Genomic DNA, 24,758 nt, shown 5'->3' with positions numbered 1-24,758 from the left:
GAAAGAGAGAATAATGGCCAATAAACGATTAAAACATTAACTACTAACTTCGTTTACAAATGTGGCTGTGATATAGCTAAGTACGTAGTAAAAATTAGAAACCAACAGACAAGAAACTAATTTCTAGCCCCTGACGATGTTGCTTTATGCATCTCAACCATTTTCGCTTCGATTTCGCTTAAAAGACTGCAGACAAACACCTTTATCAGAGCATTAATAAAGTAGGTACTTCGAACAATCCTAATAGAGAAATTGACATCAAATAACGAAGCACCTGCTTTTTTAATGCGGAAATTTTGCACTTTATTTTGAATTTATTGGGTACCAATATCTTTAGGGTGTACAGTAGGAACGATAGAAGTAATAGTAGTAGCGTTCTATTAAACTCTACATTATAAGCATTCTTCGAGCTAAATACAAAAAATAAAAGCCTATTGGAGTTTTGAATTATTTCTTTTTACGGAGATTTCATGGGTTCGCTGGGATGTATCTGCCTATTCAGGTAGTTGAAGACTTATCAATTTATGTTAAAAAAACTATATAACTTTAATTCACCATATTGTCAGTATTAATTGGCACTAGCAAATTATGAAACGCAATTATTTCATAAGCGTTAATAATTTATCAATATTTGGTTATTAGTAGTGGATTTTTTATTTTATTCATATTTATTCATAGTATCTCATTTATTATACATATTATAAATAACTCCAAAGTTAACAAATTACAAATCTTTAAACTTTGTTTTGAAGGATATCTGGTTGCATACACAAAGGAGAAAATGCGCAGAAATAAATAATTTCTAAATTTTATGTACTACATTTTTAAAGGCAATTTTTATCTTTAAAGCTCTTTAAAAGTTTAAACTGATTGGTATTTTTTAATAGTTTTTTTATAATGCCACTGAATCGAGGTTCCGATGATGTCATTAGAGACTTATCTTGAGTTTACTTATGTTAGCACATAAGCATCAATTTAATATTTTACCATTTATTGATTGTTGGATGCGTAATTTTCCTATTATATAAATTCCAACATAAAGGACAAAATGTAAAATTCGAATTTTAAAGGCCGAAACTAACGCAACACTAATAAAACTTGACATTGTAAAATCATAATGCGGTTATTTTTTATCTTTGTTTCCTTTGATGAATTAAAAAGAAATAGAAACTTATCATATTCCTTCTGTCATTTAATTCAACTATTCGTTTTGTTTCGATTTTTCAATTTTTGACAGTTTTTCTCTAGTTCTTGAAAGGTTGCTGGTGTATGAGGTTGTGGTTCAAGAGGCGTTGACAAGAGATTAAAAAGTGGGGTTTTCGTCCTGCAAAGTAATGTTTTAGATATTTATTTTGTAGAAAAATTATCGAAAAAGCTGGTAAGTACATTGTCAGTAGGTCACGAACTCGTAAAATTCGTGTGGAGCACATGCAATATCGCCCCATTGCCTTGAAAGTAGCAACCAAAGCATCTATCTGGGACATGCAGATGTAAATATCACTGCCTGTTTTGCCCTATGATCATTAATTATGAAATAATTAGCATACATTAGAGAGTATAAATCATCTCCAAGTAGAGAAATGACTGCAAAATTGAATCAAATTCCTATATTACAAGCCCAAATTTTAGTCTAGAGTCTATGCAAAATAGCCCTTAAACATAAATACAAAATGTTATTACTATCTCAGAGGTTGCGATATACTGCCCTTTATCATCAGGCCAAAATCCAACACCAAAATAAGACTATATTTATACATCAAAATTCTCTCAATAATACTTGAAGCCAATACAAAGAGTTATCAGAATTGCCAAAATCACATGTTGCTTAATCATGATTTTTATAGTTTTTATTTTAATTAATTAAAATTAATCCAAAGTACTTTTAACTTTAACACCACATGATGAAACTAAAGGTGGGTTGATTCTTAGAAGATAAGCACTTGCTGTGTGTTATAATTTTCGTTTGGAAATAAGTGCCAATTTCCTTTTTTTTTTAGAAGTTAAGTTTGTCTTAGTAGGCTTTGAGATTTTTTTACTGGCTGTTGTTCACTTAAGTTGTGTTATAATTCTTTTACCTTTAATATGCATTCAATTTTGTGTACTTTTAAGCCTGAAGTTTAAAATACCGCTGTAAGAAAAATATGGAAGGTGACAACGAGAATTTAAACACTAAACCTGTCTAATAACATAAGAGATTAAGTAACTAGAAAATACTCCATTTGAGAAAAGACTGTTTGATTCATCGAAACCAGCTGCCACAAATTTTGCCATGTGATATTAATCTTGTTTAAGAAATTAAAAATCAAATCACTAAAGAATAAAATGTCAATGGAAGGAGTGTTTAGTGATGAAATAGTTTAATAAACTAAGTATTTCATGTTTATTTTAATGCTAATAAATATTTTTGTAAAACTGCACACTTATTTCTGAACAAAAAATCTTTAAAATTAAACATTTATTTCCGAATCAAGGAAGTATAAAATATTTGTTGCAAGTGTGAGAAATTTTATATTGGAGAAACCTGTAGACCCTTAAAAACAAGATTTAAATAATACAAAAACAATATTAAAATAGAGGATTTTGTACATCAAATATAGCATATCACCACGTTAAACAGTTAACTTTATGAAAAGTATCTAAGACACACCTTTTTTTCACAGAAGTATGGAACATTCAGAAAATTATTATTTTTAACTAAAATAGTGGCATATCATATTTTTCATTTAAAATGTTTAGTCACATCAATGGAGACGTCACTGGTGAAATTAAAAACATTATTTTCCCCTTAAAATATGTGTCTCCACATCTATTTTATGCTCTTTAATTTTAATCAAAATATTAATGTCGGAATTGACTTATTAGTACAAAACTAAAAAAAAATTCATCACCATGTATTTCAGACAGGAAGTCAAAACGAACCCATGTTCATACAAATTTTTTTTCTTAAAATCATCCATACATTTCCTCCTTCAAGTTTTAACATACTATTATTAAACACCCTGTATATATAATGTATATAAAGAATAATAATTATATTATGTTTAGTGCAAACTCTTTAACAATATATTATGGTTTCATAAGCTCATAAATATAGAATTTTTGTTTTAACCATTGAGCCATGGAAGCGTATTTTAACTGACATTTAATTCCGATTGAACAACTTGTTTTTATCATCTAAAATCTTCGTTTTGTATCCGATTGCTGATGTTTACAAAGTGTTAATGGTGTTGTTTTAAATTTTATTTAGGTTGCCAAACTGTTCTCTGCAATACATATCAGCCTTGGTGTATAAAATTGGCTTAAGAGGGCTTTAAGAGTCACTTAAAATCAAATACCTTGGACGTGACTAAATTTAAAACAAAGTTTATTCGAAACCTAAAAATACCTCATGCATTCCGGAATTTGTGAAGTGAAGAAAGGCAGATGAGAAGCTGCACTTTACCAGCTCTTAAGATTAATTTTGAAATTTCATTAGCAGCTACTTTATGGAATAAAGTTCGAAATATAAACTTTGCTGTTCCTGTTCGTAGTTTACTGTTGATGCACTTTCTTCGTTTGATGCTATGATTTTATATGTTGCTCGATTATCTCCCATTTATAAATTCAGCTTTAAGAAAAGCCCCCGACACAGAATGGCACAGGATTATTGATGGAGATTTCTATTTCGGTAAAATGTCGTTGATCAATAAAATGTTTATTTTTTTATTAATTCTGCCCCAGTTTGGGACCAATGCAAAGAAAATGTAATTTTCTAAACTTGTTTTCTGGGAAAACGTATTATCTAACTGTTTGCAAATCGATTTAGATATTCAAATATAACGTCTAAGATAAACAGAAATAGATGGTCATGGCCGAGATTATTGAAACCCACACGGTCAAAAGCTTTCTTCTGTACTTAATGCAGCTCAAGAAACTGTATCAAATTTCACAAGATTTCTACTGAAGAACAATCGTTTTGTAGAAGGTTGAGATAATTACAAAATAATATCTTTAGTCTGTTACTACTATTATTCTCTTGAGATTAGTCATATCAGTATTACTATGGTTCACAAAAATTGCCGTCATTAATATATCTTAATATGGTTTTACTCCGTGGTCAGTATGTGGTCACTGTCTATTTTTAGCCGACCGAATCTCTTGGACATCGCTTTCAATAAGAACATTAGGGCAATTTAATAATTTGTATTATTATTTCATTGTTTCGTGTCTTGTTTACGCTTTTACGCCCTATATCGATTAATATGGGAAGGCGACCTTCAATCTACCATATAGATAGTTTGTGTAATTGAAGCCAAGGCTATTTTGCAACACATATCTATGCACATTATAAATGTTTATCGGAGAGCAATATCGTAATTGTTAATTTATAGATAAATTGACCGAAAGCAAAATGACCGAATCCTCATATCCAATTAACCAGGAGCAGGTAATGATGACTCCAAAGGGCAAAACTGCAAACAGCACCACCATTCTAATCGAACGAAAGAAGGTTCAGAAAACCAACGATAAAATGCATGTGGCTGGTGGCGAACACACAGGAATTATTATAAACAAAGAAACTGCAACTGGTAAGTTTTCAAGTAATATGTGAAGAATTTTTGGTCCTGATGCATCTTAAGCAGAAAATGGGGATGCCTGCATCCCTGCGCAGCTCTCCCTGATGTTCAAAGTGTTCCTAATTAACGCCAGTACCAAAAAACACACCCAGGAAGCCCGTACTTTGAGATTCTGGTTCGCCATTTTGTCATGTCAGGAAGGTTCATGTGAGGAAAGGCAAGCTGCAGTTGCTCAAGACTTTTTTAGGGAATTAGTTAGCCCGAAAGAGTTTCCCAGAGGTACGAAAAACTGTAATTTAAAAATAATTAAAAATGTGGAGAAATTTTTAATGATAGATTACGTGGGATTTATCAAAAAAATCATGAAGCTGATGCAGCACAGCTATCTGGATATTAGCAAATTGGAGGTGGAATTAAAGATCTTGGAGGAACCAGTGGAGGTCCCCAGCAGGCCTCGTAAGTGCTTGAAATATTAATTAGTGGTGGTAGTACTAATAGTGTCCAAAAGTGGTAATATTGATACATTCTTGCAGCTAAACCCGGTTATTGTCGCATTGATCTAGACAACGGTTGTGTACCATTCTTTAGAGCAGGTTTGAGGGATTTTCCTTTGCTTTGTGTCACATTTTTGGGGCCAAATGGCGGCTTTGTATGTCTAATTAAAATTGGGTTTTTACTTCAAAAATAACTCGCATGGTTGTTTTAATTATTGTCGATAACAGCCATGCTGTATTACTAATACATACGCTTATTGTGGAAAAAGCTTATGGGCCAAATTTTCAATTTGAAAACTGAGGAAGCCTTGAATTGAAGCCAGCGATGAGGTGAAATATTGGGTTATCAGGAATATAACAGTATAATTTTGTTAATTTTAAAACTTATTTACATAAGTAATATCTTTTATTGATTTTCTCGAATACCCTGTATAGTAGAAAAATGAAAATCGGTATAGATGAGTTTTAGGTCATTCTAATTGAGAATTTGTCATCATCTTTATCCTAAAAAAGCCCTAATAGTACTTTTTGAAATTTGATTCCATAAAAATGCACATTGTTGCCCATGAGTATGGGTGAATATCTATTAACAAAAAAAAAAACGTCAAAGTCGGTCAAGAAATAAAGATTTGGCAAGGTGGCAAGTCCTTAACACGCGCATACTGTATATACTATCAGCCCAAATGGTCCAGGAAAATAGATATCTCCTCCCATTGTGCAACGAGTAACAATAGACCGTTCTCTGAGGTTATGAACATGGCAGCTGCAAGCATTACGTGGGATGTTTACTAAATATCATAATAATCATCCATTTCTAGGTGTTATTTTAGACAATCAATGGGGAAAATTGTGAAAAACTGCAAATAACTTTTAAATAGCATTTTTAACTTAAAACACGCAATTGTTATTGTCAAAATTAAGTTTAAAGCTACTTCCAACGATAAAGTAATTGAAATGCCGCCCTCGTACTTGCGCCTGAAGTCAGTTGATATAGACAACTGGGCATTCATCCAAAAGAAATGTTTCTGATTAGGCTCCACAAAACTTTGAAATTCGGCTGCTTTTAGGGCTTTTTGTTAAATATTGGGGCTAAATTAATACAAATTACACCGAATCGCTAGGTTTTTGATTGTTTGATACAAACTTTAATCTTGATAAATACTAATAAAAACATTTATTGCATCGGTAGTATCTGCTGAGGAAAACTCCCTGGGAAATCTGCAGGTCCTCAGCCAAGAAAAGGTTCTTGAAATCATCGAGTCGGCTTATCCCAACCCGGTAACCATCCAGGATGTTGCAAAGTAACTTTTTTTATCATTTTAATTCCCCATTTCCCTACTGATGATATTCCAGGGGGAATAATTGGGATGAAGAAGAAGTGGCCCATCATTTCTCCAATTTACAGTCCAGACAGCTGGTCAAAGCCATGGAACATGGAGCTTTTACAAGGCAGCAGAGCCAGGACACCCAGGTAACCATTGTAAAACAGATGCCCACTATGGCCAGCGCCAAGCAGCCCACCATTGCCATCATCACTGCTCAGTATTGCGAGAAATTGGCCGTCGATGCTATGATTGAGAACAAAGAAACATTTGTTCGATACACCACTGTAGGTATGTTTATACTTTACTCAAAGTGTGGGAGAAGTTTGAGCTTTGAGAAATGTAATGTGGCTTAAATATGGTAGGTTCTTCAAGTCCCACAGGTGACTATGGGAAAGCCAGATTTGGTAAGCTAAGTAATGCTCTGACACAAAAGAAAATGCACCGTTTCACTTTATTTGTGTCTAAACATCACGCATTGCCACCATTTAATGGATGAAAACCACATTGAGTTTGAGATGATAACCACGACTAAATACGTAATATGGGAAAGTCTTGATGTTTCAACTGTTCATAAACTTTGGTGGTTCCACATTCATTTCTAACGCTAAGAGATCACTGTTTCATGTTAAATATTGTGCATACACAGCGCAAACTGCTTATTTTTCACGAACTCTTTAGTTTTTTTGTTCAAGGGAATGGTTTAGACTGCACAAAGGCATTCTTCGGTAATATTTACATGTTGTTGCTAATCCCGTCAAGCACGTCTATGATATTTGAATAATCAAGTTGTACTTTTTCAATAACAAATCACTCGGTTAAACGCCCACGATAAACCCTTTTTTGCTTGCCATTCTTAACAATATGTTTTTTGATTAGCCATCATAAATCGAGATGAATACAATGTGTAACATTTTCGTTATCTGCCTTGGTACCACATTGTTTTTCAACAACTAAGTTGGATTTTTTTCGGAATTTATAGATACCTTCAACTGTCATTTTACATAAAAATCAGTGGCGTGGCGCGATTATTTTAATTTAAATATCGCGTAAAAAGGTTTTGTACTGTTTGGAGAGATTATTATAAATGCCACAAATTTTGTACGTTGTAATGGGGCTTCAGTGGTGCACATATTTCTTCACCTACTTTAGGTCACAAATGCTTCAAGGTAAATGAGAAATGATCCCCTATGATTAACCACAATTCAATCAACCTACTTTAAAATAAATTTCAACCTATTCATACGTTTGAATCAATGATTAATTTTAGGAGAATCCAATGTTTACACTTTGGGCAACATCGGAGCTCACAGAATTGTTTGCACCAAATTGCCCACAGTGGGACATACCCGGGAAGCAATGACTGCAGCTGGGAATACCACTACACGTTTATTAGGTTGGTTCACCATAAATAAAAAACGATGGTCTAAACTCATTTTATTACTTAGGCACCTTCCAGAAAGTTGACTTCGTGTTTTTGGTGGGAGTCGGAGGGGGAGTGCCCCATTACACCGACTATAACAAGCATGTGCGATTGGGGGATGTTGTGGTCTCTTGTCCTACCAGAAATAAGTAGACGAGCTAATTTAAAGTAGGTTATTGTTGCTATAATTGTTTTTTTTAAGGAGTATTTACTTGTATTGCGAAAACTCCGAGGTGAGCGATAAAGGGTATCAATTTGAGATCAAAAATTACAGCCCCACCAACTTCTGCCTACAGGAAATCTCTACTCAGCTGAAAGTAAGTTTCCTCCCCACTTTTTTCCTTTAACTCATAATGGCAAATTTAGGTCTCTTCTGATTTGGACCCTTCAGTAACCCCACCATGGTTAAAGTACCTTCGAGAGGGTCTGAGGACATTGTCCTCGCAAAAAGAACCAGATTTCAACCCTCCTAGTTCCGATAGCGACAAATTGTATATGAGTATAGGGGAGAGGGACTTGATTGAGGTGGCTCATCCTGTACCGCAGGATAACAGCATAAAGAGGTGAGCAAAATTTACAAAAAAAGTTGCAAAAATCAACTATTTTTTATTGGGTAAAAGGAGGAAAACCGTCTTGAAACTGCAAACTAATAAGAGAAATGTTTGTGTTCCCAAGATTCTGCCCCGAAAGTCGATTTTAAGGAGAAGGTGGGAGAAATTTCAGTAGTCTCAGCACCTTGTAAAGTCGTGTTGTATCGATAATTTCGTGCATTTGCACCGTTATTCTCAGTAGAATACAAATTACATACTTCTTTTACACATAATTAGTTTACTATGATTTATAGACTTTTTTGGTTCCTTTTAAATAGGCAAGAAGGCTGTCCGAGGATCCATTTGGGCCCAGTGGCGGCGGGCAGGCAAGTGGTCAAAGATGACCGGCTGAGACAGCAATTAGCTACCCAAGTGGGAGCTTTAGCCTTCGATTGTGAATTCGACTCGGTCATTGAATCGATCTTGGGCAATTGCAAGGATAGTTTCGTATGCATTCGAGGTAGGTTTTTGTCCATGTATTTCCCTCGAAACTGACAACTGGACGAATTGACAAGTCTCCGATAGTCATCTCGCAATCTGCGGATTTTTGGGAGGGTTCGAAAGTGTCTCCGCCAATGGAAAATCTTCCATATCGGACTGACATCAGTTCATTGACCTGGAAGTTCTTCAATAATTTTTATTTTTCTTTTAAACTATTCTACACAATCTCGCCAGTGGATATAAGTCATTTACGAACTCCAGAAACGTGTGTTATGCTACTGGTCATTAAGCAATTATGTATCCTATTTTTCGGATATTATGTTGCAATCAGTAGCGGAACGAATTAATTTTAAACGTAATATTTTTTGGAAAATATCAAACCATGTTTTTATACAATTATACTGTCAGTTTTTCTGCATTCAATGAATACTTATAACTGTACTATCACTCCATAGAAGTTCTTATTTTAAGTAATTTAATTGAGTTAATAGGATATTTGCTGACATATTAATTAAATTCGTTTCAATTTTCAGGTATTTCAGACTATAAAGACGGGACGAGGAGGAAAGAATGGCAGCCCTACGCTTCCCTAGCTGCTGCTAGCGTCATGAAAAGCATAATTTGCGGCATGGAGGCTCCCACTAATGTTTAAATTTAAATGTTAATAATCTAGTAAACTACATAGGGCACGAAGTATATATACTACAGGCCTAATTAAACTGCCATTTCTTGACAAGGAAAAGCTAAATTTCGCACATTCCTCTTTTTGATTCCGCCAAGGTCACATTTGCGCCCGCAGTCATCGAATTTTACCAAAAAAAGGGAAATGTTTACCTGTTCAAATGAGGTAATTTAGCCTTCAAATGTTTCAGCACGCATTTAAGAGAGTTTATGGAAGTTACCGTTAGTAGATAGACAATTATAATATTATTGCGAGTAATGGGTTAAGGTCTTTTTAGCAGTGGTCCAAGGTAAAATGCACCTTAAAGCATTAATCGCATTATAGCTCGAGTTAGAGAATTAATATATCAAGACTGTCTCATTGTAATTGGTAAGTTATCAACAGTGCTATAACCATTAGTTTAGTTTCAAGTAAATTTGCTTACTGGTTTCAAGTAAATTTGTTTACTTCAGGTTCGATTTAGACTCAGTTTTCTGCTTTTATTGTGCTATAATACGGTGGTTTTGTTCTTATACATGAGGTCAATTTTACTTGCCATATTGTGCTATTTTATTTTAGAAGAGTAATATGTATATTATTTGATTGTGTGCATTTTGTATTATATATTTATTCTACACGTGATTTCTAAAGTAAATTTTGAGTTTTAACTTTTTTTACCGTAAATATATTTTGTTTTATTAATCGTTGTTTTGTTGTGTTTCACCCATGCCTAAAGTTCATTAGTCATAGTTGGAAAAATTTTATTTGAATATTTTTCGCAGTAATTGCGAATGAGTAGTATCAGTGTCTATGAACGTCGATAAAAATGTTAACCAAAAATTAAAGAAAAGTATTATTGGCTTTATGTGTTATATCATTGAAAATTTTCATGAAAAAAGTAAACAAATCGAGAACGAAGGTACAGAAACACGTGCCACAAATGACTTCCAAATTGAACCAACCCTATTTCTTAAAATTTAATTTAGATTTTGAGTCAGTATTTTAACATATACCCATGGTTTTCCAAGCCCGCAAACCTCCAATCTTGTATATTAACGGTCAATCATCAATTATCTTATTACATTTTATTATTATCAATTAACTTCTACAGTCTACTGAATGATTTGAAAATAAATCTATTTTTCTCGGAAATGAAGGTTTCTAAGTGTTGTGTCACGGAGTGTTTCCTTCTTGGGGCCGATAGTGTGTTCGCAGAGGGGCCGTTGATGTTCTGTTTTGGACCCCTTAATAGTGTCTTTTTTACTCCTGCGTGTCTTACGTTCTTTTGTATATCTGCTGATGCTCCGTAGCGTTCTCAAGAAACTTCTATTTTGTCGCTCGTTCACGGTACTTCTCGACAACAACTAGAGTAGTCAGTCACTTGTGCCGCTCATATTTCGCTAATAATGCATCGTCGTTATCTGTCCACGTAATCTTCGTGGTTATTGAAGAGAGAGACAAGAACCCTCCCTTCTACCAGTGTTCCGACTTACCCGGATGAAGATAAGTCTGAACCAGACTAATTGTCGAAAACGTTGCGACTTATGTCTGTGATCCTCTGGATCCAAGGTGGAATCTTAAGAGCTAGTGTTCCTGTCCTTAACAGTCTGTCGGTACATTGACACAGAATACTAAGTCGGTAATTGCGTTGGATATGATACGAAATAACCTTTTAATTTTTTTTTAACTGTAGGTTGTTCCTTTTGGTTTTCACAACACGAATCATTCTGATGCTATTGTTGCAGCTGTGGATATCTATTATGGATTTCCCAAAAATTATCAGAATGGTATTTAATCAGATGATTCACAAGTAAACATCTTTTTTAAATAAACAACATGAAAGCAAAAACATTAATTTAAATTTTAATAAATTGTTTATTTATATGTTGATTTCTTCCAATCGGAACCTTAACCCGATAATTATTGTTTGGTCATGATTATGTTGTCTTTAAAAAATTACTAGTTGGGTTAAAAATAAGTTGATACTTCAAACAATTAAATCATATGTCTACACCGATCGCAGCCATTATTAACAGGAAAGTAGTTGCGTTATCATGAAAAGTGCGCTGTAACGCGGTATTTAAAATTTATTTATTTTCATTTAAATTTACTTATTTTATGATATTTAATGTCCAATTTGACAAATTTGGTGAAGGTAGAAGAAAAATCTGAATATACATTTAAATAAAACCAATAATGGTGTGACTGCCATGTCCGATTATACCATGAGACCATTTAAATTTCATATTTAGCTAGCTGTGGGGTTTTACACAAGAGTAACAGAAGATTGTGATCATATGCCCCAAAATGACGTTAAAATTAATTTTTGATAAACGAGCCGAATGAGATGATGTTACTTTATTTACTTTTATCGATATACGTTCTTTTCTTTAACAAACTCCATAGCTGACTAAATATGAAATTTAAATGACCTCTCTGTACAGTCTGTACGTACATTTTGATTTTTTTTATATGGCGATAAACAGAAATTGGTTGAGTTTATATTAATGCTATTTACTATTTGATAATTTTCTTATAAGATTATTTTAGCGTACGCAAGTTTAGCGAAAAGATGCACAATCTACTTAACTCAGTGCTTGATGCTATCTATGAACGTAGGCTTCCAAGTTATTATGAACTGTAGTACATGGCGTGGATAAATGTCTGTCGCCATTATCAACAATTTTGGAAAATTACTGTATCCACAACTTTTTACTGCTTTTTAAAGAGTTTTTTTGACATGATTGCAGGAATGTTAGAAACTAAACATATTAGCTTTGTTAAATATTTTTAATTTAATTAAATATCCAAAAAAACATGAACAGATTGGGAGACACATTTTGTACATAAATTCCTATTCAACATCTATAATAATAATAATAAGTAGTATGAACACATAAATAAATAATATAAAAAATAGTATTATGTGGATTAATATAAAAAGAACAGAGAATGTTTATTAACGTCTAGAATATCAAGTAATGTATGAATTTTGAATGGTATGCCAATACAAAAATAGTCTTAACTATCAATTACGCGACATCTAAAGATTAATTGGTCCATGATAATACAGCTTTAGAAAATTCACTAGACCTTAATGAAGATATAAAGCTGTTTAACTACAACGGACCAACATAAAATCGGACTTATCTTGTACTTCGTAAACAACAAATTGCACTGGTAGCGATGAGTATCATTAAAGGTGAGATTCTTCAAGCGTTAAGCGAAGTTATCTACGTCTTTGTTTCCATCCAATCTCCTTAACTGTAAACGGAAAAAAGCAATTTAGAAATTCTCGTCGGTTTCAGTTTTTTATAATCTTTATATAGAAACGTGGTGTTATTTGTTAGGGACTCCTTCACCATTATAGTATTAGTAGACACCAAATCAAACGTAAAGTATTACTTCTTTTTCATCGGCAACTGTCGAATACCTTTCGATGATTTTGACGGTTGTCAAAGTGGGCGCACGCAGGGCGTGGTGGTAGATAAGGGCGGCTACTACCCCTCCTGTGATAGGTCCCACCCAGTAAATCTAAAAATCAAAATTTCAATAATTAATTTTTTTACATCTACTACATATGAAAATAATAACAGACCCAGTGATTTTCCCAAATCCCAGCAATTACAGCGCTTCCGAAACTTCTTGCAGGATTCATGGAAGATCCAGTGAAATTGATAGCTCCCATATGGCCCAATGCGACAGAAAGGCCGATCGCCAAAGGTCCTGCAGCCTTGGCTTCAGGCCTATGTTAACACAAACGTGTTCAAACGCATTACCTTTACTGTTTAAACCTTGTTTGTACCTGTTGGGATCGCACACTCCGCTTACCACCAATACCAAAACAAATCCCAAAAAGAACTCAAAGCCGAAGCCTTGGAGGGATGTCAAGTTATCGTTAAGGGTAGTAACGCCCAAGTTGGATTCGTGCCACGTTTCCGGCAAAAGAGCCTAAAGAAGCAGAAATGTGCCTCATTATCATATTAGTCTTAAATGTTGTTCTTATTTGATATTCTATTGTCGAACCAGTTGCGACGATAATCGATTCGTAAAGTGTCGTAAAACGAGCATTAAATCGGTTTATTGAGAACTGCTGCTATGATTATTTTTAACTCGAGACGCTACATAATACGCGCGAAAAATAAATAAAAATCCTGTTTGATTATCGTGCAGGTAAATTTAATTAGCACATTAAGTTGGATCAAGATAGGTAGGCGTTTCAGTCACCAACACTCGATCAAATTACGTAAAACCAAATCTAAAACCCATTCAGAGTTTAATCCGGGTAGTTTCGCTAGCTTTCTGTTCCCTTCACTTGATTCCAATCCTTTTAGAACTTACCTTAAGAGTGGCAGATCCGGCGACAGCCCCAATGCACTGAACTATGATGTATAGTAGAGCCTTAATTACTTTAATATTCCCCACAGAGAGCATTCCTGCTGTCACTGCTGGGTTCAAATGGGCTCCACTCACGTGTCCTAAGGCCTAAAAGTACATAACAAAAATAAATATAAAAAAAAAATTAAAAGGTGAGTACCTTACAAATTATAAATTCAACTAACCTAATGATGGACGATAGATTATAGAATATATAGAGAAGTCGGTAGGGGAAACATTGAGATTCTACGAGAAAACTGAGGGAGACCTTCTGGATTTTTAGAATGCTTCAGATTTGACGCGTGTGCCCCTGGTTTCAGTCAAATGGCGATCCTAACTTGAAGGTTTATTCAGAGTCATTGAATAGAGCAAGAGAACATCACAAACTTGATTTTCAAGGAATTCGAATTTTTTAGAAATTGGGGCAATTAAAAGCTAATTTTGTAGATTTTTAATATGCTTCATATTTGAGTTACATTCGCTTATGAAGGTCATTCAAATTTATTCACTCTCAATAAAAAATGGGGGGTTTAGATAGTTGAGAAATAATAAGAGAATTTGGAAAAACATTTTTTGCAATATTGTTATTTTTTATTTAATTTAAGTGATTTAAGGGTTTGGCAATTCTGCTTCTTTGCTTTGTTTTGTAGAGGTCATTTTCAATACTATAAAACATTTACCATCTCGATCTAACTCATTAATATCTAGTGAGATGTAAGATAATTCTGATGTTTCCTGAAAATGTGTCTTTAAATTTAGCGGGGCTCTCAGGTTTTAATTGTTTTATTAATAATTTTGCCGATTTGGAGGAGATATTTCTCCAGGACTAAATCAAAAAAATTAAATCACTGAAAACTCGTAAATTTATATATGAATTTTTCTACATTTTGCAGTATTTTTCTTACCTGAACGCAAACGAATACGACCAATCCAAAAGTCAAAGCCACGAATAAGAAATTCGGTTTATGGAGGGGGCTAAAAGACATGACTACCACTGACCCACAACCGAAGAAATTGAGTAGGAAATTACCCAAAAACTCGGCCAAAAGTGCCTTCCATACGGCATTTATCACCTTTGGCGACGACACTTCATTGATACCCAACACCTCCTGGAAATTGCCCATGATTACCTGAAAAACCATAAGATATGTCACCTACATAGTTCTTGTTGAATGTAACATACAAGATAATACATTATTGTCTTTTATTGAACTTAATATTAAAACTCATACATTTATGGATGTTTTTATGTAATTGGTTTGTTTGCTGATTTAATGTCTATATTTAATCGGTAAATACATTTAAAAGCTTTAAATCTGTGCTACTAATTGTAAGTCATAAGCCTTCTATATGTACTTGGATTACTTTCCTACATCTACCATGGAATCTAAACCTTCGAACTTCACCGAACAACAGTGAAATTTTGCTGCAAAAGACAACTTTCTTCTGGGCAATTATAACTCTATTATAACTCATATGAAACAGGCAAGAATGTGATTATCGAAGCGTGATAGACTTGAAACAATGACTATTATTACAGGGTGTTTAGATAATTAAGTCTGCATTATACATAGTGAAAAAGCTTTATTCCCGAGTTACATAATTTAGAGGTTGCTTTCTATTGTTCAGTTTGCATTGTTTAGAATTTAATTATTCTGTATAACAGTAATATAATAAACTAAACTGGTATTTAGACACTTAGAAACCTTCAAAATTACCCTAAAATCAATTTGGAATTCACACAGCTGTTAAAAAGAACCCTTAAGGGACGTCAGACCCTAATTCTATGGGAATCTATTGGTGTTGTTTATATCTATTCCAAGTTTTTAGTTTTTTAAAATAGAGCGTTACATTTCAGTAAATTTGAAGAATTTCTATAATCGCCATCTCGTATCCCCCTTGAATTCAATAAAACGAGGAAGTTACTTTATTAATTTGAAAGTTCATTGGAACATAATTTCAGGGAAAACAATTGGCACAACTGAAGCATTTTAAAGTATTTTTTAAAATTTTTATTTTGAAATTTGGCTCCTTCAACAAACATGCTTGAGCTGATCCTGTTACAAAGTCAACAAGTCACAAAACTACCACGTGACTCTTATTAAAAAAAAACAATATATATCTAACACTTCTGCGAAACAGTATTGGCACTATAACGATTCGGTACTATGATGATGGGTCCACGCACCATGTACTCCATTATTACTACGTCTAAAAATAAAATTTATATCACTATTTCAATGGCGTTTTATTAGGGAAAAAAGATGGTTATCTGGTTGGTGAGGTCACGTATGGTAAATTGAAGAAAAAAACCTAAATTCTTTTGTTGTTTTATTAATTTTTGATGGTATTTCTGTCGCTAAATGATTATACTATTTGTATTAGTTTTAAACCATGATTTATGATGAAATTTTTGGTTGTTAATTTTATTTACCTTTTGGTCAAATGTAGCATCTTCTAATTAGTACTTCTTCGCTAAATGCTATGTAATTACAACAATCGGAACATTTCGTATATGCCTCGTTTTGTTTTATTAGTTTGCTCTACAGAAATAATTAGTACACGCTAATTAGAACCAGCAAAAGTCCTAGCATCTGCAAGGGGAATAACTGGAAAAATCACGAATTTAAAACATTTTAAAGAAGTCTGAATTTTCCGTTTAGTTGGAAAATGTTTAGTTTTGAAAAATTATTTTACTAAGAAATAAATTTCCTTACTTCAGTGTGTCAGTCGTTATTGGAAAAACACCTTTTATTGCATACTTTCCCAAAAATTCATATGAATCAGTGGGATTTTAAGCGAAGGGCAAACTGGCAAAAAACTATATTTCCAATAAGCAGGGCAATTACCAAAAAAGTATGTGAATAAAATAGTTTTGATTTTTGAGAAAACAGAAAATCTGAAACTGTTTTGATGTTTTCCCTGATATATCGCCTTGTAAAAATCACTTCAATTGAAAATGATAACTATTATTATGGCTGTAGGCGTGCTAAATACCAAAATAACCATCTCATCTCCTCTGCATGATTTATCTTCCGGACAACGCATCTACATCTTAAAATGTCTGAATATTATTAAAGGTTGATGTCATTCTGGGTATTATTAAATATTGTTTAATTCAATTTAAGTGTTCGGGACCAAAACTCGTTTTTCCTGCTAAAAAAGCACCGCGTTATATACTTTTATAATAGTGATCAAGTTCTTGGTTTCAATGAGATCATTTGGCTCGACCACGCCCCCTGTAGGACTCATATTATGAGGTCATAATCATGATGATTTCATCAGTTGCAATAATTAAAATTGGTTTTTAACGAAATAAAAAAAAATTACAACTTCAAAAATACTGTCGGCACGCCAATAATGTTCCTTATATTATGAGATCATTTAAATTTCACATCTAGGCAGTTGTGGGATTTTACACAAGAGAAATAAAAGGTAAAAAGTAGGACGTAGCTTGATCATATGCCGCAAAATGACGTTAAAATTAATTTTTGATAAACGAGCCGAATGAGATGATGTTACTTTATTTACTTTTATCGATATACGTTCTTTTCTTTAACAAACTTCACAGCTGACTAGAAATAAAATTTAAATGATCTCTCTGTATGTAGAGAGGCTACAGAATGTCTCTTCAAAGACTAGGCGTTGGGAATGTGCTCGTATAAAACACAGTGGCATACTGAATTATAATTCAGTGTAATTAAAATTTTCAGTGGATTTAATGGAAAAAATAAACATCAAAATGCAGTTAAAAAAATTTTAATGCCTAAAAATCAAATTGGTACGCCAATGTTTTTGGTTTAGTGAGACTATCAAATGTTGTTTAGATTGTCAAAAATTGTGAATGCCATCAAACAAAACAGAGTCGTACAAATTCCTAATCAAGTGAAAATAACAAACAAAAATTATTTCTTATTTGAATAAAATTCAAAATTTTGTTCTTAAGAAAACAAAAAACTATTGTAGTTCCAGAAATATTGTCGACACGTTGGTGTACTCTTTAGTTAAAAAAAAATGTGAGTGAAAACGTACAAAACCCCGAGGCGTATCAAGATACGATCCACTGGGAATTGTTAAAAGGAAAAATTCAATTTCAATCAAGATTTAAAAACAAAAAATAGTTCCAGTAACACATTCTTTTACTTTTACAATTTCCTTAAGGTGGTCTAAAATTGAAAAGGTGGTTGTCCAAAACATAGAGATGTACTGAGGCTAGACTGTATTTACAAATAAAAATTCAAAATTTACTTTTAAACAAAATAAAACCAATTATTTGATAAATACATTCGGCATGAAAATGTTGATGGTCAAGAATTTTGATTCTGATTATATTAGATACAGTCACGCACTGATTCATGAGTCAGCAGCAAAAATTAAAACCCAAATACGGTTTTTAATGAATTTGAATTATATTTTCTAGAAACAGTCCCGTACGTCAGAAGTTAAATACAAGATCAGCACTGAATCTTCTCGTTGTAGTTAAAAATTGAGACTTTAATTGTATCAGAAAACCATAGGTATAGTCAGGCTGATTTAATGGCAAATATAATATCCAACTATCAACAAATACAGTGACTTGAAAGTTATTAAATTAATTTGAAACTTTTTGTACATATTGTCAAAAAATCATGTAGGGTACGTATATAATTTTTAAGGGTACAAAAATTCCTGATTGGACTTAATAAATGTAGAACCTTTAAGTTTCAAGATATTTCAGTTTACACCTTTTATGTCCTAAGTAGATTGATTAACCAGGTCCTGTATAATATTTGGCGCTTTGAGAGTTACATACCTCATTCTAAGTATGATGAGAAGAGAGAGTGAATTTTAAAATTCTAGATGACTAGACGATTAAAGAGCAACACATGATTTACCATTTTGTCAAGAGAATTGGGGATAAATTAACATGTAGAGGGTAATTTTTAATTGCCATAAACTAATTAGTAGGTATTCAATTGTAATTATATTTCATTAAGAGTAAACTCACCTATGTCAAAAGCTCAAATCAAATAAAATAAGCTTTTCGCACCTCGTACGAAGTAGATGTATCAACAAACAAACCGAGAGCAGAATGAATTCACGGCCAATACGAAGCTCGACGGGACTTTGAATGAGCGAAGTAGATCTAGATAGAGAGATAGATGGCACAACATCACGCTAAATACGTCTAGCTTGGGTAATGGATATTATTTACCTAGTGTCGAAGGCAAAAAATATGTGATTTTCATGTCGATTTCCACTACGTTTGATATGCAATTACACATTTCTTCACTCATCATTAAGTTTCTTCCAATGCTACGGATTTAGGCGGGGTGCTTTTACGACCTGAAGTCAATATAGTTTTATGCAATCTTACTTATCTCAAAATGCCTTTGCTGAGTCTTACCGAAAGTTAATTAATAGGGCAATTAAATTTGATTAAATGGCAATCGAAATCGAATCGAGATTTAAAGAATTCGACCTCAGGATGCAATTTGGTAATATATTACTCAGCCATCTTTCATTAAAATATTAGAATTACAATGAGAGTTAATAAATTTCGAAGAAAATCACAAAATGTTGAATGGTTTATGTGACTGATTTGATTTACGTTGTCTTGCACAAAAAATTTTTAAAGGGTAGCAACTAATTTTCATTTTGAGCTAAATTCTTGACCCTAGTCCGAACTTGCAAAATATATATCTTTTTGAAAATGAGTAAACTTGTAGGAAAACCTTTAGGCTTTACGGTGATAGGAGCATTTTTGTTATTTACGAAATCGGTAAGCTACGCATTTTGGGTACTGCGTTCTTGATGTTAGTACAATCTCAATTTATTAGATTGTTTTGAAAATTGGTCAACTTGTAAACTAAACATCGAGCTTTTCGTGGCACATCAATAGCATTTATGTAATTCCTGAACTATAATTTTTTTAAATCTTATTGACTCTCCTTTTACACCTCTATTCTATAATATTTTGTTCTTGGTGCTAGTTCGGTTCTGTAAAATATAAAATTCTTTTGAAAATCGGTCACCTTATAGCCAAAACTTAGTGTTTTAGAATAATATACATATGTGTCACTAATGCAGCTTATGTGGTCCACGAACTACTACTACCTCTCTATTATATGATATTTATGTTCCTGGCCTTAGTACGACCCTGACAAATTTCGGATGATTTGAAAAATTTACAAATTTGTAGCTGCATCCTCAGATATTTTTATGGTATATGTATGTAGAGTTACTGTAATTTATGCAGTATGAGAGCTTCAAATTTTATGAGTCTATTAACTCCTCTATTACATCTCCATTCTATTACAATTATTTCCTTAGTTTCTAATATGGACCTGTTACTAATCAGATGATTTTAAAAATATGCTAACTTGTAGTAAAAATGAGTTTTAGAATAAAGTATGTTGTATTGATCCGATTTATGAACTCTCGAAGCTACAATTTTATTTTCCATCATACACCCCTGTTTCTAAATTTCGTGTTCCACTGTATACGTATGCCTCCCCTGGCAACCTTAAATAACGTGTCTTATTGATAAAATTTCCCTTACAATTCAAGGGTGCAGGTTGTAATTTACACGCAATTTCCAGTTTAACACAAAATGGTAAGTTTAAAGTAGTTCATAACGCGAAAAATAAATAATTTATGAACATTACAGCCGCCCAAGAAGAAGGCAGGAGGTAAAGGAGGGCTGGGAACCATTATCGATGGAGTGGACACAACACAGATGACTAGGGAGCAGCTAGAAGTGTTTTGTTTGAGGATCAAAGAGGAAAATGAACGGGAAAGGGAGGAGAGGAACTTCTTCCAAATGGAAAGAGATAAACTCAGAACTTTTTGGGAGATAACCAGAATCGAGTTGGAAGAGAGCAGGGCCAAACTGAGGCAAATTTCCATGATATATTATTCAATACGTAAATAAAAAAAATTATGCAAATAGAAACAAAGACAGACAAATTGAAGAATCAGCAGAAAAAAACGAAGAAGAGCTGAAGTTCTACAAACAGAAAGTGAAGCATTTGCAGTATGAGCATCAAAACAATTTGACTGAAAGTAAGGCGGAAGCTTTGGTGTCTCTAAAGGCTACTCAGGATGAGCACATTGAGCAGGAAAAGGAGCTACTGAAAGATAAGAAGAACTTGAAAAGCAAATTAAGGGAGCAGGAGAGTTCCTATGAAGAACAGATTAAGAACATGAAGATGGTTATTTTTAGGACAAATTAGGGTCAAAATATTATAATTTTTTTGCAGGAACGTGTCAAGGAGATCAGTCAGGCCAGAAGGGATTTTGAGGAGAAAACCAAAGAGTTAGAAATTAAGTACGACAAGAAATTCCAAGAGTTGAGAATTCAATTAAAAACTAAACACAAGTAAGTTGTAGATTTTGAAAAAGAAAGAAAAACTGCAAAACATTTTATTAGTATGGAAATTTCGGAGATTGAGGAACGGAAAAACAATCAAATAAACGAGCTTAAAAAGCACCATGACAAAGCCTTCAATGAGATGAAAAACTATTACAACGACATTGCGTTGAACAATTTAGCTCTAATTAGTAGCCTTAAGGTGACTTTCCCCTAAAAATCCTAAAAACCTTTTTCTAAAGACATCTCTCTTAGGACGAAATGGAGGTCTTAAGGAAGCAAAATGCACGCATGACCAAACAATTCGCTGATTTGACAGTCGAAAACAAGAAGCTGCAAGTACCATTGAAGAAAACCGTTGAAGATGTTAAGGAGTATAAAAGGCAGCTGCAGAATTACGAGAAAGACAAGACCTCATTGACGGTAGGAAGATTATATCTTGAGTGTTCTATCGAACTTTGATTGAAATAAAACAAATAAGGATTTGTGGTGTATGAAATTTTGGACACCTTGTAAAGTGTGACTCAACTGATTTTTGTATTTTTTTAAGTGTGCAAAAAGTTTACATGTTATACTTCAAAAGTATTGACTACGCCACCTTTTTCTTTTTTTTTTTTGAGTGGTGAAAGGGAGCCAATTCAACCCTATGCCATTGCTTTTTGCGTAAAAGAGTAGTTTTAGGTTGTTTTAGTTGCTTTAAAACCAGATGCGTCTCAGCCAAATAATTCTTAATATTCACCGTTTTTTTAATGTTTCTGTTAGCTAAGATTTTATATTAACTTTAAGATTTAAAATAATTTGCTTCGGAACTGTCTTTGTGGGAGATATACTACGGTTAGATATCAGTTATAAAATGAAAAATTGATATTTTAATTGCTTAAAACCATTGGCATACCTCACATACTTCACAAGATAAATTTTCACCATATCTTCTTCTACAGAACACTAAATTCAAGTTGAAACAAACCATCAAAGAACTAGAAGATTTGCGTTGGTGCAATGACGCTCTCCACCTCAGATTCGACAAGGTTCTTAACCCTGCTCATAATCAACGAACTTGAAGTCAAACTGAGGTTGTTTCAGCTCCAACAAGAGCGAGATGAACTTCACAATAGGTTCATTACGGCTCTCCTGGAGGTGCAGCAAAAAGCTGGAGTCAAGAACATTTTGCTCCAAAAGAGGATCGAGACCTTGAGCCAGATTACTGAACAGAGAGACGTGACTATAGCTGAATTAACCTTATCTTTGAAAGAAACTCCTGATAAGACGAATAAAAAGTTGGAGGTATGATGGGTGTCGGCATATTTAATGGGAAGTCTGTTGGATAAACCATTCAGAAGTTTTTATTTATGTGTTAACAAGGAATTTATGTCCCTGTTAAAGTTAACGGAAGTTCAATAATTTGACCCTAAATAAGGGAGTGTTGAAATGGTCATTTGGGTGGAACAAGGGAATATTAGTTATCGACAAATTTTTGCCTGTAAACTACAAAAGGGTGCGATCCCATTATGTCATGGGCGAAAACTAAATATAGGCAACCTAATTTATTTACTTTAGTGTTTCTAAGGAATGTTTTATTGTAGGAAATTTTATCGAAGAAGAATGCCACTATTAGCGATTTGCAGTATGAATTAGCCAGGGCTTGCAAAGCGCATGATGACCTTTTGGCCACGTTTGAGGAGAAGTTAAAGCTGTATGGAATACCGAAATCCGAACTGGGGTTCACCCCCCTTCGAATGATTTCTCAGGGGCAGGAGGGGCTAGTAAGAGCTCCTGCAGGATTTGTAACTCAAAATAAATAATTTTTCAAATAAGACAATTTGGAACATATTCTTGGAAATTATTTACGCGTATTCATGTTTCAATATTTAATCGAGTACAGATCTTATTTGCAGTGCAAAAATAATTAAAAAATTGCTACAGCATTTACTTGGGCCATAAATATCAATTTTGAATTTTTACAATGTACCATAAAACGACATTCCGGATTTACCTTAGAGGTAAACAGACGTAAATCTGTGCACACTGTTTATTATCGTTGTAAATTCATCAGGGAATGTATTAATAATTTATGACAGCCATTTGCAGCAAAAGGACGCCTTTGATGGGTCCGTTTAAAAGTGTCTGGACGCAGTATTTATAATAGATTCATCAATTATTCACCAATTAATTCTCCCAGTCATTTGAGATGACTGGGAGAATTAATCGTGTTTTATTTTATTGAGAATTTTCTGATTTTACACAGCTTTTTAAGTTATGTTTAAAATTTTCGATAATTCATTAAAATTCGCTCAATCTAATCGTCTTCTCAGCTCTAACAGGAAACTTAACCGTATGGCTTCTCGTTGTTATTCCTTTCTAGAGAGACTTCTGGCTTTTGGTATTGAAACTAAACTGAGTTTATGAAATTTTGAAAATTTTAGCAATTTGTCAGAAATCTTCAGTGCTGTACCGAAGACATAATAAGTTTTTAACGACCCTAAAACCCTTAAACCAAAATAATTTTTTTTAATTTGATTTATTTTTAAACCAAAATAAATTAAAATTTTTTATTAAACTCTACTCATCCATTTGGAGCCATCTCTGCTTTATTGCACTTCAATAAATTTGAATTTCTAACAATAGTTTTTTTAGGGTTCAGATTTTCAATTATTCAGGTACTCAGACTCAATATAAAATCAAGATCAATATTAGAAGCCCTTACATTTCTAGTACGGAAAAGTACTTATTAATATTTTTCAGAATTTTAACGGAAATATGTTGAAAATCTTTGCCACAGTTTCTTTGAAAAGTAGCTCAAACCACGTTGTAATATCTCTTTCACTTTCTGAAATATTATATATGGTCCCTTGCCTTTTTTGCGATATTGAAAGTTCTTTAAACAGAAGATAATTCACACTACTTTTACGAATCCAGGACCTCTATTGAGGAATCAAGGTTCAATTTAAGATCCATATGATTCAACTTTAATACAAAATTTCATCTAAAAAATTTCAACACGTCTCTGAGGATTTTCAAGGCACATGGGTAATTTCTTTGAGCCAGTTTTCAAACTTTGATCGTCGATATCTCCAGAACTATTGGAGCATTTGCATTAAAAATGAGCTCAAATTGGTTTACTGGATGAGTTCTAGAAATTTATATTAACAAGAATATAATATCTCTAATAATTTCTAAAATTACTTTTACATCTGCCTAAAATCTTGATTAAATGGTGAATATATATTTTCCTACGTGCAGATAATGTGAAATGTCGATAGTAGCCCTTTAAACCAACTTAGACATTAAATACTGATAAAATTGAACTTGTAGTGGACATTATACCTTTTCCAATTTTGCAACATAAAGAAAATTTTCTTTTGAAGAAAATATACGATTTTAAATGTTAAATTATTTTGAACCTCACTGATTGATTTTTATCAGAGTTAAGGCATATATCGAATCCGTTTTTTCAGATAGAAAAAGATAGAAAATATAAAAATGGTTTCCCTCGAAAAGTAATATTTATTCATCGCAAAAACGACCTACTACGATTCTTTGTGT

At 33.2% G+C, this 24,758-nt stretch overlaps 3 protein-coding genes across 9 annotated transcripts; 2 read left to right on the top strand and 1 right to left on the bottom strand.

Moving 5' to 3' along the window:
- Positions 1-1,235: 1,235 nt before the first annotated feature.
- Positions 1,236-10,189, top strand: LOC136412016 (uncharacterized). 6 transcript variants are annotated; one of them, XM_066394866.1, is made up of 14 exons: positions 1,236-1,378; positions 4,371-4,568; positions 4,623-4,835; positions 4,893-5,012; positions 5,090-5,149; positions 6,240-6,351; positions 6,404-6,663; positions 6,738-6,779; positions 7,643-7,768; positions 7,821-7,944; positions 7,998-8,112; positions 8,162-8,358; positions 8,664-8,845; positions 9,360-10,189. In XM_066394866.1, the coding sequence occupies exons 2-14, from the start codon at positions 4,391-4,393 to the stop codon at positions 9,476-9,478; spliced, it is 1,848 nt and encodes a 615-aa protein (XP_066250963.1). In that variant the 5' UTR covers positions 1,236-1,378; positions 4,371-4,390; the 3' UTR covers positions 9,479-10,189. The 6 variants fall into 6 exon arrangements, with proteins under 6 accessions (XP_066250963.1, XP_066250961.1, XP_066250966.1 ...); XM_066394864.1 differs by having other exon boundaries at positions 4,620-4,835; XM_066394869.1 differs by lacking the exon at positions 5,090-5,149.
- Positions 10,190-12,258: 2,069 nt separating this feature from the next.
- Positions 12,259-18,996, bottom strand: Prip (prip). Of its 2 annotated transcripts, none has more exons than XM_066395374.1 (7): positions 18,852-18,996; positions 14,770-14,994; positions 13,829-13,972; positions 13,293-13,438; positions 13,086-13,233; positions 12,921-13,021; positions 12,259-12,751 (listed from the first exon to the last, which is right to left on the bottom strand). In XM_066395374.1, the coding sequence occupies exons 2-7, from the start codon at positions 14,986-14,988 to the stop codon at positions 12,748-12,750; spliced, it is 762 nt and encodes a 253-aa protein (XP_066251471.1). In that variant the 5' UTR covers positions 14,989-14,994; positions 18,852-18,996; the 3' UTR covers positions 12,259-12,747. The 2 variants fall into 2 exon arrangements, with proteins under 2 accessions (XP_066251471.1, XP_066251470.1); XM_066395373.1 differs by having other exon boundaries at positions 12,893-13,021; positions 18,852-18,995.
- LOC136412333 (dynein regulatory complex subunit 4-like) lies at positions 18,945-23,017 on the top strand. Its single transcript, XM_066395376.1, has 9 exons — positions 18,945-19,029; positions 20,514-20,740; positions 20,796-21,057; positions 21,106-21,224; positions 21,276-21,417; positions 21,471-21,638; positions 22,157-22,243; positions 22,299-22,499; positions 22,799-23,017. Exons 1-9 carry the CDS (start codon positions 19,006-19,008, stop codon positions 23,015-23,017), a joined length of 1,449 nt encoding a protein of 482 aa, XP_066251473.1. The 5' UTR covers positions 18,945-19,005.
- Positions 23,018-24,758: the final 1,741 nt, after the last annotated feature.

This window comes from Euwallacea similis, chromosome 11, assembly GCF_039881205.1.
Source record: "Euwallacea similis isolate ESF13 chromosome 11, ESF131.1, whole genome shotgun sequence".
Classification (NCBI taxonomy): domain Eukaryota; kingdom Metazoa; phylum Arthropoda; class Insecta; order Coleoptera; family Curculionidae; genus Euwallacea; species Euwallacea similis.
This window is presented reverse-complemented; position numbering and strand designations above follow the sequence as displayed.